The 17,150-nt window shown below is 39.9% G+C and overlaps 1 protein-coding gene across 11 annotated transcripts in view; it reads left to right on the forward strand.

Moving 5' to 3' along the window:
* The window catches only part of TLCD4 (TLC domain containing 4), a 114,856-nt gene that overhangs the window by 50,176 nt on the left and 47,530 nt on the right, over nucleotides 1-17,150 (forward strand). For 10 of the 11 annotated variants that reach the window (XM_057718287.1, XM_057718216.1, XM_057718236.1 and 7 more), the window contains one exon: nucleotides 15,696-15,861. In XM_057718287.1, coding sequence (XP_057574270.1) covers nucleotides 15,707-15,861 — 155 coding nt within the window. In that variant the 5' untranslated portion in view covers nucleotides 15,696-15,706. Of the gene's footprint in view, nucleotides 1-15,294; nucleotides 15,324-15,695; nucleotides 15,862-17,150 lie in introns of all 11 variants that reach the window. The other variant, XM_057718275.1, reaches the window with a different exon arrangement.

The raw sequence follows: 17,150 nt of genomic DNA on the forward strand, positions 1-17,150 counted from the left end.
GAATGACAAGCCACCCCAACACCTAGTGCCTTAAAACAATTTCTTTCCCATGATTCCGTGGGTGGCTGGTTATTGGCTCACTCAGGTGTCTGCATTCAGCTGGAGGGTCAGCTGGGCTGGGAGGTCCAGGATGGCTTGCCTGCATGGCTGGTAGCTGGTGTTGAGTATTGCCTGTCAGCTGGGAAGGCTCAGTTCTCCACGCGGCCTCTCATCCTGCAGGAGGCTAGACAGGTTTCTTTACACGGCAGTCTCAGGGCAACGTGCCAAGAGGGTGAAAGGCAGATGCCGGAAGTTCTTTTGAGGCCTGCCTAGGCTCTGAAACCCTCTGCTCTACTGTATCTATTTGTCATCAGGTGGCAAGGCCAACCCAGATTCACGTGGCAGGGACGTAGACTGCACCTGTGGATGGTAGGATGGCAGTGTCACATTACAAAGGAATTTGTGGTCATTAAATGATTTACTGCAAGTGGCTGCATGTGCCAAGCACTGTGCTGGGTGTATTTAATTCGTCTCATTTAAGCCACACAACCGTCTTGGACTGTTAGCATTCTTATATCCATTTTATAGAATTTGCAAGTTAAGAGGTCATATTCTTCTTGCTCAAGACTGCTTGATGAATATTGGGACTAAGATTGGATTCTAGCTTGCTCTCTCGCTGAATGGAATTTGACTTAAGAACTCAACAGGTGGGAGAAATTTGCTCCGTTGTTCTTCAGCCCCTCTAACGCATTTAATACAGTCTCCTGTTTCCTGTGAGGAGCAGGAAAGAGAAATAGAAGGCAGGTAGGCAAAGCCCTGCCTCAGTCACTTCCTTGCATGTTGAGGACTTTCTCAGGGGTAATCAGGTCGACAGTTTGGAGGTGAGAAGGACCTCCCTCTCTCCTTAGGTTCTTTTATTTTTATTTGAATATAATTGCTGTACAGTGTTGTGTTAGTTTCTGCTGTACAGTGAAGTGAATAAGCTATATGTATACATATATCCCCTTCCTTTTGGACTCCCCCCACCCCAAACCCCACCTATTTAGGTCATCACAGCACCCAGCTGAGCTCCCTGTGCTATTCAGCTTCCCACTAGCTGTCTGTTTGACACATGGTAGTGTATATATGTCAATACTACTCTCTCAATTCATCCCATCCTCCTCTTTCCCCTCTGTGTCCACAAGTCCGTTCTCTACATCTCTGTCTCTATTCTTGCCCTGCAAATGAGTTCATCAGTACCATTTTTCTAGATTCCACATATACGCGTTAATATATATTTGTTTTTCTTTTTCTGACTTACTTCACTCTGTATGACAAACTCTGGGTTCATCCACATCACTACAAATGACCCAGTTTTGTTCCTTTTTATGGCTAATATTCCATTGTACATATGTACCACGTCTTCTTTATCCTTTCATCTGTTGATGGACATTTAGGTTGCTTCCATGTTCTGGCTATTGTAAATAGTGCTGCAGTGAGCATTGGGGTACATGTATCTTTTTGAATTATGGTTTTCTCAGGGTATATAGCCAGTAGGGGATTGCTGGGTCATACGGTAGTTCTGTTTTTAGTTTTTTAAGGAACCTCCATACTGTTCTCCAAAGTGGCTGTATCACTTTACATTCCCACCAACAGTACAGGAGGGTTCCCTTTTCTCCACGCCCTCTCCAGCACTTACTGTTTGTAGATTTTTTGATAATGGTCCTTCTGACTGGTGTGAGGTGATACCTCATTGTAGTTTTGATTTGCATTTCTCTAATAATTAGTGACGTTGAGCATCTTTTCATGTGTTTGTTGGCCATCTGGATGTCTTCTTTGGAGAAATGTCTATTTAGGTCTTCCGCCCATTTTTGGATTGGGTTTTTTTTTTTTTTTTGATATTGAGTTTCATGAGCGGCTTGTATATTTTGGAGAATAATCCTTTGTCTGTTAATTCATTTGCAAATATTTTCTCCTTTTCTGAGAGTTGTCTTTTCATCTTGTTTATGGTTTCCTTTGCTGTGCAAAAGATTTTAAGTTTAATTAGGTCCCATTTATTTATTTTTGCTTTTATTTTCCTTACTCTGGGAGGTAAGTCAAAAAGGATCTTGCTGCGATTTATGTCAGTGTTCTGCCTATGTTTTCTTCTAAGAGTTTTTTAGTGTCTGGCCTTACATTTAGGTCTTTAATCCATTTTGAGTTTTTTTGTGTGTATGGTGTTAGCAGGTGTTCTAATTTCATTCTTCTACATGTAGCTGTCCATTTTTCCCAGCACCACTTATTGAAGATGCTGTCGTTTCTGCATTGTGTATTCTTGCCTCCTTTGTCAGAGATTATTAGGTGCATGGGTTTATTTCTGGGCTTTCTATTCTATTCCATTGATCTACATTTCTGTTTTTGTGCCAGTACCATACTGTTTTTTTTTTTTCTAAATTTTATTTATTTATTATTTTTGGGGGGGTACACCAAGTTCAATCATCTGTTTTTATACACATATCCCCGTATTCCCTCCCTCCCTTGACTCTCCCCCCACTCTCCCTCGAGTCCCCCCCACCCTCCCCGTCCCAGTCCTCTAAGGCATCTTCCACCCTTGAGTTGAACTCCCTTTGTTATACAACTTCCCACTGTCTATCTATACCATACTGTTTTGATTACTGTGGCTTGTAGTATAGTCTGAAGTCAGGAAGCTTGATTCCTCCAGCTCAGTTTTTCTTTTTCAAGATTGCTTTGGCTATTCAGGGTCTTTTGTGTTTCCATACAAATTGTAAAATTTTTTATTCTAGTTCTGTGAAAAATGCCATTGGTAATTTGATAAGGATTGCATTGAATCTGTAGATTGCTTTGAGTAGTATAGTCATTTTCACAATGTTGATTCTTCCAATCTAAGAACATGGTATAACTCTCCATCTGTTTGTGTCATGTTTGATTTCTTTCATCAGTGTCTTATAGTTTTCTGCATACAGGTCTTTTGTCTCCTTTGGTAGATTTATTCCTAGGTATTTTATTCTTTTTGTTGCAATGGTAAATGTCCTATTTACCATTTCTTAATTTATTAAAGTTATTTCCTTAATTTCTCTTTCTGGTCTTTCATTGTTAGTGCATAGGATTGCAAGAAATTTCAGTGTATTAATGTTGTATCCTGTGACTTTACTAAATTCATTGATTAGCTCTAGTAGTTTTCTGGTAACATCTTTAGGATTTTCTATGTATAGTATCATGTCATCTGCAAACAGTGAGAGTTTTACTTCTTCTTTGCCAATTTGGGTTCCTTTTATTTCTTTTTCTTCTCTGATTGCCATGACTAGGAATTCTATAACTATCTTGAATAATAATGGTGAGAGTGGGCACCCTTGTCTTGTTCCTGATCTTAGAGGAAGTGCTTTTAGTTTTTCACCATTGAGAATAATGTTTGCTATGGGTTTGTCATATATGGCCTTTATTATGTTGAGGTAGGTTCCTTCTATGCCAACTTTCTGGAGAATTTTTATCATAAATAGGTGTTGAATTTTGTCAAAAGCTTTTTCTGTGGCTATTGAGATGATGATGATATGGTTTTTATCCTTCAGTTTGTTAATATGATGTATTACATTAATTGATATTTGTGTATATTGAAGAATCCTTGCATCCCTGGGATAAACCCCACTTGATCATGGTGTATGATCCTTTTAATGTGTTGTTGGATTCTGTTTGCTAGTATTTTGTTGAGGATTTTTATATCTATGTTCATCAATGATATTGGCCTGTAATTTTCTTTTTTTGTGATATCTTTGTCTGGTTTTGGTATCAGGATCAGGGTGATGGTGGCCTCGTAGATTGAGGTTGGGAGTGTTCCTCCCTTTGCAATTTTTTGGAAGAGTTTGAGAAGGATAGGTGTTAGCTCTTCTCTAAGTGTTTGATAGAATTCGCCTGTGAAGCCATCTGGTCCTGAGCTTTTGTTTGTTGGAAGATTTTTAATTACAGTTTCAATTTCAGTGCTGGTGATTGGTCTCTTCATAGTTTGTTTCTTCCTTCTTAAGTCTTGGAAGGGTGTACTTTGCTAAGAATTTGTCTGTTTCTCCCAGGTTGTCTATTTTATTGGCATATAGTTGATTGTAGTAGTCTCTTATGATCCTTTGTATTTCTGCGGTATCAGTTGTAACGTCTCCTTTTTCATTTCTAATTTTATTGATTTGAGGCTTCTCCCGTTTTTTCTTGATGAATCTGGCTAATGATTTATCATCTCCTTAGGTTCTGACTTCCTCGGTGTGTTGGCAGGTGTCGCAATGATTCCTTAAAAAAAAAAAGAAAAGAACAAAACACAGTTGGAAGAATCTTGCTCTGTCCAGCTTTTCCTTGATTTCATAGTGTTGGCAGAAAGCCAAGAGATGTTGCAGGCCAAGAGGCTCCTTCTGTGATCCCTCCAGGAAAGGAAGAGCAGAACTTTGGAAATAAGTACATTAGAAGCTCTTAAAGGTTGAATGCAGAACTTCCTTCCTCTTCTGGAGTCCCTCAGGTGATGCAGTGCCCCCTGGTCCCTGCTTCAGCTTCAGCGCCTCTCACTCACACAGACCCCGTCTAAGGCTCAGGGAGTCTGTTATGTTTGAAATGTTGAGTCTTAAAGATGGGCCCTCAAATTGTATAAGCTTCCAACCCCTTACTTTTTATTTGTGTCAGATACTGTATTCGTGTGACCTTCTAATTTTTCTTGTCTTCTGGCTTTAGGCAATCTGGTTTATCCAAAATCCGGTGGCTATGGTTGGAACTCATCGGTTTAAAAAACAAAGACTTCTTTATGAAAGTTTTTGAGTGGGGTAAAATGCTAAGAGGCAACATTTATCAAGTAAATAAAAAGTGTCATCTGTACTCTGAGCTTTAAGACCCTAGAAAATGAACTCTTGAATTCCTAAGGGGAGAATTCTTCTGTGGGTTGGGAGGTGGGAATGAAGGATTTTTTTTCATTACAGCCGCACTTCTTGTTAGGCATTATAAAAACAAACCCCAAGCCAGGAGTCAGTGTAAAATGAAATAAAAATTTTAAAATAAGAACAACAAAAACATTGCCATGACATAGATTAACTATATTAGATTTCATTTTATTTATTTTTAAATTAATAGCTAGAACGTGTAAAAAGCATTAATAAATGTAAGCTAGGAGAATAAGAATAAAAGTTGTTATCCTAATTAAAAATACCTATAATAGAAGGGAGAATTGATCAAGTGTTGTGGGAAATTAAGGCGAAAAATTATTTCTTGAAAGAGCAGGCGTTCTCAGGGAGGGGTTAAGGAGATGGGATAAACCCTTGCTGTGTCAGAATGTCTTAGTGGGGTCTCTGGGCTGTGTGAAAAATATGTGTCAAGAAACCTTATTCCCCCCACCCCCCAGCCCCTCCAGGAAACAAACTATGGAAAAGAAGACTACAGAATCTTCTTGACGGGTAGGAATAAGCAGAATATATACTGAGAAAATAGTACGTGGTGTGGGAGGGGTTGGGGGAGTCAACATCTGGGATATGGACATTTTAAAAACACTGAATTAGAGAGATCAGAGATTCCTAGAAGGCATTTAGCAGAGGATGTAAAGAGACAGATAGGATTATGAGATAAAAGGGAAATCTCGTATAAGGAGATCTGTAGCAATATGAACTAACTGTCAAAACAGTTCTGCGGGTTGTGGTAGCAGGATGGGACCACCCCACAGCCCCTGAGTGAGGATGTTTCTTGCTTGCGGTGGGTGGCTCTTATGGCCAGTTCAGGGAACAGCGGTTAGCCACCTTCCTGCCTTAACACTGTGATTGCAGTTATTACGTAGAATTGTGGGGAAAATAAAGGCCAGTTAGAAATGCATGAATATGTAACTGTAAATATTTCATTCTTTGTTTTCATTAAACAATCTATAATCCAAAAACATTGTTTCAGGAGAGTATCCATTACTAAGGTTTGTAACAGGCAGAACAGTTTAACTTGAATTCCGTTATGTGGTCTTGGAAGAGAAAGGGTTGAAAGTATAGGAAAAAATATAAAGAATACCTTATTCAGAGTTTAGGCTCTTAACTGACAGGGAAGAACCATGGAGAAATCTTTTTTTTATAGTAATGAGCAATTCCTTGTTAAATCTTAAGTAATATCACATCCCCGAGAGATGGAGTGTAACTTAATCATGTTAATTTAGGGTGCCTTAACCTCCCCTGGTTTAGTCTTCATTTCTTTCCATTTGCTTCAGTTTAAAAAGCAGCGCCATTGAATATTGGAGGATTTATAGAAGGTAGGTTGACATTTATGCGACTGGCTTCCTTTGGACTTCCACTCTAATGCTATGGTTCTTGAACTTGATGCTCAGAAAAGAGAAAGAGGTGGAATTCTCCTAGCTTTTCTTCATATAGCTCTCGACGCAGAATTAACAGCAACAATGAAAAACAAAAACTGTGACTGCAGTTAGCTGAAAGCTTTGTACATGCTTGATTAGATGTTTAAGTTTTTATATGAGTAAAAAGTGGGTAGTATGATGAGTTACTCTGTCTTCAGGAGTTTTAATGTCTCTGGTTAATTATTGACATTTTGTGAGCATTGAGAAATATGATTGCAGTGTACCACTCATATGAAAATGTAAATAAAACCAGAATGGGTGGGGAGCAGGTATTTTTTTGGTAAGATTTTTATTTGTTTGGTAAATATCTCATTTTCTGTAGTCATGTGTACATTTACAAATGACTTACAGTTTGCTGATAGAGACTCTTTAAACACTTTTACATGTTAGGTCTACTGACATGGTAGATAAGTTCAATAAATAAGTACTTCTGTAATTGACAAAAATATGAAAATACAGTGCAGATTACAGTTAAATATACACATAAGACCTTTGAACACATATCACGTGTTGTAAGGAGTTTGGCGTAGACAGACCAAATATCATACTGCTGGGGTCTGAATGTTTGTGGCACCCCCACCAAAATTCATATGTTGAAGCTCTGAGCCTCAAAGCGGTGATACTAGTAGGCGGGACCTTTGGAGGTGATTAGGTCATGAAGGTGGAGCCCTCATGAATGGGATTAGTGCTCTCCTAGAAGAGATGCCACAGAGCTTCCTTGCCCTTTCTGCCATATGAACTCTGTGACCTGGAAGAGGGCCTTACCCAACCATGCTGGTACCCTGATCTAGAACTTCCAGCCTGCAGCACTGTGGGCAATAAATTTATGACGTTTAAAAGCCACTCAGTCTGTGTGTTTTGTTTTGTTTTTTAATATTTATTTATTTATATTTATTAGCTGTGTTGGGTCTTCATTATTGCACATGGGCTTTCTCTAGTTGCAGGGAGCAGGGGCTGCTCTTCATTGCAGTATGCAGGCTTCTTATTGCGGTGGCTTCTCTTATTGTGGAGCACAGGCTCTAGGCGCACAGGCTTCAGTAGTTGTGGTGCCTGGGCTCAGGAGTTGTGGCTCAAGGGCTCTAGAGCACAGGCTCAGTAATTGTGGCGCATGGGCTTAGCTGCTCCACGGCATGTGGGATCTTCCCGGACCAGGGCTCAAACTCATGTCCCCTGCATTGGCAGGTGGATTCTTAACCACTGTGCCACTAGGGAAGCCTGGTCTGTGTTATTTTGTTACAGCAGCACAAAAGCACTAAGGCACACACTACATATTAGTTCATTTATAACATTGGTACTCTTAGCTTTTGGATATTTGGAGGTGAGAATCCTTTTGCAGTCAGTATGTGCTCATACTATAATACTAGGGTTGTCGATTTAGAAGATTCTTTTTTCCAGTGTTCTGATTATACTGGTAAAATGAGGGACCTGTGACTGATCAGGTGCTAGCAGAATGGAAAGCACATGTAAGAATATGAAAGTCTGTTGTTATCTTGCATAGACATGTATTGAGCACATGCTGTGTGGCAGGCAGTGTATTGGGTATGGGGACACCATGGTGGGGGAAAGCGTTTGCCTTTCCCACCCTCATGGGGCTCACATTTCACTGGGGGCAGGAGATGTTCATTTAAATGCAGCTGTAAAGGTGAGGGACGTGACGCCATGTGAGCAGACCAGGGGGGATTGCTCCCAGAAGGCTGCCCTGAAGAAGTGATGATTGACCTGAGAACAGAAGGGGCTTGAATGTGATGGTGGGTGGTGGAGGGGAGGGGCAGGGCGGGAGTGGGGGGGTAGGTTATGCGGAGACCTTGTGGAGGGAGGGAACATGGCATCTTCAAGGGACAGAAAGAAGGCAACATTAGCTGGGGTGCAGCAAGTGAGGGCAAAGGCCACCTGCGGCTGGGGAGATCGGGACCCTCATTAGAGCACTGGGAAACCAGTGAAGGTTTTAAGTTGGGGGTAGGTGAGGAGGTGACATGACCAGAGACAGCTTTTAGAGCCGATTCCCTTGGAGTCCTCCAGCCTTTTCTCCACACTAAGGAGAGCAGTTTGGAGACAGTCCAGTAAAGTGGTGGTAGCAGCTTGAGAAAATGGATGTTTTTGAAAGCTGTTTAAGAAGGGGAAGCATATGGTGGCTTAGTAGGAAGGTGCAAGGTATCAGGGATAACGCCTATGTTTCTGGCTGTCAATTGAGGATGTGTGGTGGTACCAGTCACAGAAATGAAGAACCTAGAAGAGGACCAGGGTTAGAGATCAGGCCATGAGCTTAGTCTGAAATGCCTTTGAAATGTGTGTGGTGCTGACAGCTAGGCAGTTGGCTATACACATCAGGAGCTGAGAGAGGAGATCTGGGATGGAGATTAAAACTTGAAATTTTTCTGCATTTAAGTGGTAACCAAAGCCACAGGTATAGGCGAAACCATATAGAAAATAAGTAGAAGGAAGTCTGGGACTGAGCCTTAGGGAATTCTGTTACTCAATGTCTGAAGAGAAGAAGAAGTAGGGTACCCTGGAAACACAGGGAAGAAAGCGTTTCAAGGAGAAAGTGGTCAGTGGTGTCTAATGTTGCTGAAATGTCAGGTGACGTGAAGGCCACACAGAAGTCACTGCTGACCTTAGCAATAGCTATTTCAGGGGAGTGACGAGGGTGGAGACAAGAATGGAGTGTGCTGAAGAGTGAGACATGAGAAATGATGACAGTATGGACAGATCTTTCTAGAACTTCATCCTTAAAAGTATGGGGAGGTAGAGAGGGCAAGAGACTATACTGGAAAAGAGAGATAAGATTGAAGAATAGGTGGGGGGTGGGGGGGTCTGTTGATTTTTGTGTTTACTGGGAGCTTGAGCCTGTTTAAAAGCCAGTAGAAAGATCTAGTTGAGAAGAGAATAAAGGATAATGGGGAAGAAAAGTTTCCCAAGGAGGCCAGAGAGGATGGCTCCAAAGTGCACAGGTTAGAGGGGTTGTTTTGAGATGGGAGGACAGGCGGGTAGTTTGAATGGTTGATAGGATGATATTGGGACTTTTCATGTGTTGGCTTCTATTTTTTTGTGAAATAGGATGGGGGTTATCTTGAGGATGGTTGGAGGTTTGGAAAGAGCAGGGGCAATTTGGAAAATTCATTGTGGAGCTTGAAAGCATTGGCTGGTGAGGGCAGTGCATTAGGAGCGCAGGGCAGGGCTGAGAGCTGTTTGACCCCTCTGTGATTTCACACTCACCAGCCTCAGTCTTCTCTGGTACATGACTTTTTCCAACGGTGCTCGATTGTTTCGGGCTTGTCACTGAGTAAATTGTTGGGCATATCCTTGGTTGGAGTTTTGCTGGCTCTTGGCAGTGGAAAGGGCATGTGGGGTGTTAGAAAGACTGTTATTGAAATGATGGGCTCTAGGATCTAAGCTGATTAAAGAGGGAAGTAAAAAGAGAGAAGGGCTAGAGGATTGAGAAAAAGCTGAGAGGTCAGTGAACTTGAGAATGTTATAATACTGAGCACACTTGAAGGAAAGTTCAAAAAGGGGAATTCTTGAAATGTTATTTTGGAGGCAGAAAAATGATGGGTAAGGGACAATAAAGGTCCATGAATGGGTGCGGTAGCATGCAAGAGGTACCATTCCAGATGAAGATTAAGGGACTGAGGTGTTAAGGAAACCTGGGCCTTCTGTGTGTATAGGAAGTCATTCAGGACGATGGCAGGGCTTGAGGACCATGAGTGAACAGAGGACCAACGTCTTTGAATGGGAGGAAACGTTCAGGAGGTTGGAATATCAGTGAGGAGACGGAGAGGGTGGTATAACTGAAGAGCAGGACCAAAACACCCTGAGTGCTTATAGGAGGTGAGAGAAGGGAGGAGTAAGGCCTGAAGGGAACCATAGGGAGCGAAGAGAATACAGGACCACTCCTGACCCTGAAGGATGAGGGCCTAGGCAGTGGCTGCCTGGTTGCAGGAGAGGGATGTCTTCAGAGCAGGCAGAGGAGAGGCCAAGGATAGAGCACTGTCTTCTGGGTGTGGAGCTGCAGTTCCAGGGGGCCAGTGGAAGCATTTAGGAGGTACAGGGAGGGATGGGCTCAGTCAGGCGGCTGGGAAGGAATGTCAGAGCGTGACAGGGATCGTCCAATGGTGGAGGCTAGGCTTCTGCAGTGGGGCTGCCTACATTTCAAGTGTTGACTGATGTAAAGGGGGATGAGTCAGAAGCATAGGGCCTACTGGCCACAGAATGTTCTTGTTTCCCTTGGCTGGAGTAATGACAGACCCAGAAATCGCGTGTCTTGCATGCTGCTGGAGATGGTTGATGGCGGAAGCAGGAACAGTACTCCTGAGTGTGCACCACATGCCAAGTACTGTTCTAAGTGCCCAGTGTTCTGTGGTTTATTCCCCATAAATCAGTCCTGTCATTATCTCCATTTTCCAGATGAAGAAGCCGAGGTGCAGGTAGGGCAAGGCAAGTGACTTGTCCCAGGTCACACAGCTAACATATGGTGGCACCGAGGTTCAAACACAAGACTGTGACAGAGCCTGTGTACTTCCCACCATGTCGTATGTACTTAATAGTTTTTTTTACACGTGTACTTTTGATTTTTTAAAACATACGTGATAGACTGTTGAGAAGCTAATGTAGTATTTAATACAAGATTATCGTTTTAGATGCCAGTTCAGTCCTAGAATCCCAGAATCTTGCTTTGCAAGTGCTGTAAAGGTTAGATTAGCTCCCTGCCCCCTCTGTGGACCAGCCCTCCTTGTGGTCGTTTTACGACTTCCATGATGGGTGCGTGGGCACTTCACAGTTGTTAGAAGCCTCTTCCTTAAATTAGACTGAGCTCTTCCCTTTCTGTAGTTTTTGACCATTTAGGCCATTTTGAGTTGTGCAGAGTTAAGTTCCCTCTTTCACTTTTCCACATGACAGTTCTTTAGATATTCAAAGAATGCCCTTCAGTCCTTCCTAAGTAATCTTGTTCCCAAGCTGACATTACTCAGCCTTTCAACTCTTCATGGTATGATATGGTTTCTAAAAATCACCATCTTAGTTACACTGCCCTGAAAGTACTTTGGTATGTGATTAATTCAGAGTAAAATGAGACCGATATGGGTCTTGATCTACACTCTCTGATTACAAATGGTTCTGAGGCTTGTTTTTTGTTATTAGTATTTTCATTACATTATTATTTTTTCATTGGTTAGTTAATTGGTAAATTAAAATGTTAAGATTACGTGTGTGTGTGTGTGTGTGTGTGTGTGATGTAGCTAACTCCTGTAATAGTTATGCTAACTCCTATAATTGGGTGTTGCTTTTTAAAAATTTATTCCTGTTTTTATCTTTCTGATTGGGATTCATTATTTCAGCTTCTGAAAATAATTTTGAAACCTGATTCTGTCGACTGATTATATTAGCTCTCTCTCCCAGCTCTGTGTTATATGTAGATGGAGTAAACATATAAATATTTGTAAAAATGTTACTGAAAGAGATAGCAGGAGATATTTCTCAAGTCTCCTTCAGATCATTGATCTAAATGCTGCTTCTAGTTTTTCAGCTAACTCTGGATTTACCTAATTTTGTTATCCAGCCACATTTCTTTGTGTTATTAATAAGGATCTCAGGAGAAACTTTCAGAACTTTCCTGGAATCAAGTTGTTTTTCATTTGGTATTCTCCAATCTACCAGGATCTGGCAGTCAGTTAATTGTGGGAGTAAGAGATAGGAAGGAGACCAGGATGACTGAACGGTTCTAGATTAAAGGTGGGGAGGTATTTGTGGGTGATAGTGTCATTCTTTGAGATAGAGAACGCTGGGGGGAGGACTGGTGTGAGGTTAAGTTTAGCCTGGGTCACTTAGAGCCTGTGGGCCTCCAGGATGCCCTTACGGAGCCATCCCGAGAGTAGCTGACCATCCAGGACTGGTGCATCGGGAGATGGTGGGGTTTGCTTACACACAATGTAAACCGTGTTGAAAGGTGTGGGGCATACACCCCAGCAGAGCCTATACTGTCCAGAGAAAAAATTCTGGTTCGGAGCGAGTGAAAGTGGTAAACATTGCCATCACCAGGAGTTTATGCTTGATGGCCTCCATTGTTTTGTGAAATGGGAAGAAACTTCATTTATTGTAAGACAGGGAGAACTGGAGATTTGAGAGCAATGAATATTTGGAGTCAATGTGGGAAATAGGAAAGGAAGCTTACTAGGGATGGGGAAAGGACTGCTAAGCACGTGTAGGGTGTTCTTCCCAGCTCTCCACTTCCTTGCTGCCCTTAAGACAACCACACAGGACCTTTTCCCCCTGTGTTTAAGGATTTTTACTGCTAATCAGTTACAGCAGTGGTTCTTACCAGAACGTGAAAGAGTGTGGTCGTGTATGTGTATCGGTGATTGGAGGTGACATTGGTGATTCCACCATACTCCCTAAGGAATCCCTTGTGCTACAGGAGGATAATGAACAAGGGGAAATGAGAGTAGTGGTTGTATTCCCAGGTTGGTAGTTCTGGTGTCAGCTGGCGGAACTGAATCTTTAGGAGCTTTAGCCTTAAAGCATCTTGTTGGGATCTTAATAGAAAAGAAGATATTCCCTTGGTTTACCTTGAGTAACTTTGGATAGCTCCTCACGGTTTACATGTCTTCTGCTGGGTATTTATTCCCTGAGAAGCAGGGAACGCCCCCTTAGCATCATGGATTTACCACTTTATGTGAGGTGATCAGTTTCTTCCTTCTCTACTGACCCATGAACATGTCTCCCGTTTTACATTCTGAGTCCCTGGTACTGAGTCCCAGCACAGTGCCCGGTACGTGGTGAACGCTTGACAGCTGTTGGGTGAACTGTTGGCTGAAGTAAAGACTGAATCAGCCTGCTGGGCTGTCTTCAGTGGTCCTGCCTCTGGAAGTCCTCCTCCTGGAGAAGGGCGCTCACAAGCTGATGGCTGAGAGGCATCCTGCAAACCTTTTCATGGTTTTCTCTACCAAGAAACCAACTTGAATTAAAGTTTATGGAAACCGTCTTGGGGGAAAAATACAAACATCCTTTGTATTCACGAAGCCTCTGGAAGAGGTGTGTCCATAATTCCTGTGAATCAGGATGGGCTAATTAAATTTCACGTTTAGGCACGCACCTTGTAAATTGGCACAGAAATATTTCCCACTTCTATTCGGCTGTTCTGTTCTAAGATAGTATCTGTGCCTTCTGCCAGCTACTAGCCACATGTAGAGGTGTATGAACCAGGTCTAATACTTTTCTACTTTTACTGTGTATTCCTCTACTTAATAATCACTAAACTCTAAAAGGCCCTTAATCTGTGTCAGTAATGAGCATTATTTGGTTTCGTCCATTTTTACCATTTTATGGCCTGATTCAGTGAATGAACAAGGACAGTTGCTTCCTACCGGAAGCCTTGGTTTTCTGGGAAAATATTTTTTAAAATTCCTTAGATTAGTCCTTGACTTGGCATGGCTGGTGAAGCAAGCAGCTGCTTAATAAGAAGCAAAGCTGGGAGTAGAACAATTTAATTAGCTTCTGTCTGTTGAGCCTTTAATGGAAGCCATAACTTGACTATGTGGAGCTTTTTAGTTTTAAGTGGAACATTTTTGCAAAGGGAGATTCTCAACATGTACCCCCAAAACCCTAGTTAACTGAAAGTCTGTTGAAAATATAAGATATCCAGTATAACAAAGACTTAATAAAAACTAGATTTTTTTTTTTTAGGAATGAGGAATTTTTTAATGGTGACTTGAGTGATTTTTTAAAATGTATTGCTTAAGTTAATTCATAAAATGGATAATGTTGCATGATATCTACTGTGTTTTGTAACATAAATTTAGCAAACGTTCATGAAATAAATACTCATTGTATACGTTGAATTTTAACTGAAGTAAATAAGCAGCTCTTGCCTAGCCACCCTCCAGAACCTCCAGGGAACACGCAAAACCCTTCAGGACAGCTCACCCTCACATTTAAGATTAGACTTTCTACTCGCTTCTCGTTACTGGTTTCATTGTCTTTGTTTATCTGCCCACCTGGCATCCCGATTCTTACTTACTTTAATCTTAGAAAGACATTTTCCTTTTTACATCTCACTTAGAAAATTACAATGATGTTTAATTTATGTGCAGAACTTACTTTTATGTATTATTTGGGTTAATATTAAACCTAGGCTGAAAGACCAAGATAAATGAAAGTTAAATCTTTTAATACCTGATAAACACATGTTGAATTAAAAAAAATAAATAAGCAATAAAGTTAATGGGATCTCACAGAGAAGAATTGTGATATCAATATTTTCACTGTGCACACACACCCGAAAAAAAGAATGAGGAAAGAATTCATTACAGACACCTGAGTTCTGTCAGAAGGGGCCCTGTGGGAGATTGATTCTTATTATGATATCCTGGTTGGAAGGGAATGAAGTGGGGTTATTGCTAGTGCAGTCAATGACTTGGTTTTTCTCTAGTGAATTGGCTTCAGTAGGTGACTTTATTTCTTCACATTAGGCAGCTGGAAATATGTATTGATTCATTTCCTTTTCATTTGAGGGTCAGCTCTATCAAAGATGCAGCCATAGAAATGCTGTATTTGCTGGATATGAGCAAATGCTTTAGTGTCTTTTTTTTGCTGTGAATATTCCTAAGATTTTTAGAAGCCAAATAAAGTTTAACTCAATGAGATAGAAAACATAATTTGAATGTGTATATATGCATATTAGTATTCTTTCTGCTCATTCTGTCCTTAAAACTTGGAGCTCTTTTATGAAAATGTTTTATTTTCGAGATGAAAAGCAGTGGAGGATTTTTGGTTCAAGAATATGTGTGATTGCAGAATATTTTTTTAAAAGTTAAACACTAAGTTAAGGAGTTAGAGTGGTATGATTATTTTCCAAGATGGTATTATTTTTCTTAAAACTTTAAATGTAGTTTGTCACACTGTACAATTATTTTTTCTTATATAGTTTTTGTTTTGCTATAGCAGATAATGTTCTTATTTTGGGCTTGTTTCTTAGAAATTATCTAATCAACTTTATTTTATAGATAAGGAAATTGAAGCATAGAGAAATCAGGTGATTTGTCCTTAGTTTAATTAAAAATATTACTGAAAGAATACCTTCAGTTATAAGACTTGAAATTCCCTCTTAATGTTAAACTCTAGACTTAGATACTTTTGAGTATTATGATGTTAAATTTGTCTCCTGACATAATATTGAAATCTTTAAGATAATAGATCTTTCCCTTTCTTAAGTACAAATATGAGATATATGACAAATAATGGTAAAGGCTTAAAAATTCATATAGTTTCCTTGTATTTTTACATTTGTGCTAAATTAAGATAAATCACTAAAAATACAGCTACAAACTCTTTTAAAATAAAAAAATGAATTTAGGTGTATTATGAACAATTAAAAGGATTTTATAGCCATTCTTTCTCTTAACAGGCTGAAGAAATATGGATACCAACACCATACTGGTCATCAGCGCTGGTTTTACCAGTTTTTTCACCTTTCAGCTGCTTTTCCACTTTTTAAGTTATTGGTTTTCAGCAAAAGTTTCTCCAGGTTTTAATAATCTCAACTTTGAAAAGAAGATTGAATGGAACTCAAGGTAAAGCATATGAAAATGTAATTGACTGATTAAAAAACCTTAGTCTTATGAAATAAAATTATGCATTTAAAATATTTCCAAAAAGTCTTTTTCATTTAGGATCTAACAAAATCTTAGGTCAAATTTTTTATTTGACATTAGGAATAAAAAGAAAGACAAGGAGATATATCTCATACAAGAAAAAAACCTTTCAATTCTTATTCTGAAAGATGTTAGGAAAAATTTATTTAACTTTCTAGGGAAGTGTTAAGTAGAGTCTGGCTGACGGTGGTGGAAGGCGCTGTTTTGCATTCTCCTTTGAAATATTTATGATAACAAACACATGTTCTTTGGAAATGGTAACAGAAGTAAGAAATTAGTTGGGGCTGTGAGTAGCCTATATATAGTATTGGCTGGCTTAGCCCAATCTAGGGCAGTTAAACACTACACACCAAAGAACCTGGTGTATGGTTAGTATATGTGTCTCTCTTTTAATGAACTTTTCATTTTAATTCAGAGTCCTCCAGAATCAATTCTTTTGTTATATAATTCTAAAGTAAAAATTGCTTTTTAGATTTTTTAAACAAAAAAGTAAATGGGAAATGAATAAGATATCTAAGGATATAGAAATCTGCCAGAGTTTTAATTAGTTGGTTTCCAAATTTTTTGTGTATGTGCAACTCATTAATCTCTCACAAGGTTTCAAACACAGAACCACTCAGATGACTGCTTCACTTTCTGTAGAGCATTTCAGGTGCCCAAACACCTCTGTGCATTTGCAAACCTCAGTGAATTCAAGCAGCTATGGGATACTTTTTATCGTTCTTATTTAGTTGAAGTTAATGCTAACTATAAAATGAATTCAGATCTCCAAAATTGCTATAATTATTTTTATTGAAATTTCTTTTAGAATTAAAAACTTCTGCCCGAGTCTGTTTATTTGAGAATGGTCATATGTGACCTGAAACGCCCTATCTTTGAGCCAAATTGTTTTGCAGGCATTCACTTTTATAACTCAGACTGTGAATAAGACTAGTTGTTTTCTTCTGCACATTACACTGATTTGTCTGGTTCATACATGTTACCGCTCTCCTCCCCAAAAGTGAGAATTATTTCTCCACATATTTTTGAAAAATAAAAGGTATGATTCTTTTGTCTAAAGAATAGCACAAAAATATTGTTCAAATGTGGGATACAAAAGATACTAACCATTTGATGTTTTTTTCTTACTAGTAATATATGTATAGCAATCCCAATCTCCCAATTCATCCCACCCCAACCCTGCCCCCCACCCCCCACTTTCCCTCCTT

This window comes from Hippopotamus amphibius, chromosome 1 (assembly GCF_030028045.1).
Source record: "Hippopotamus amphibius kiboko isolate mHipAmp2 chromosome 1, mHipAmp2.hap2, whole genome shotgun sequence".
Lineage (NCBI taxonomy): Eukaryota > Metazoa > Chordata > Mammalia > Artiodactyla > Hippopotamidae > Hippopotamus > Hippopotamus amphibius.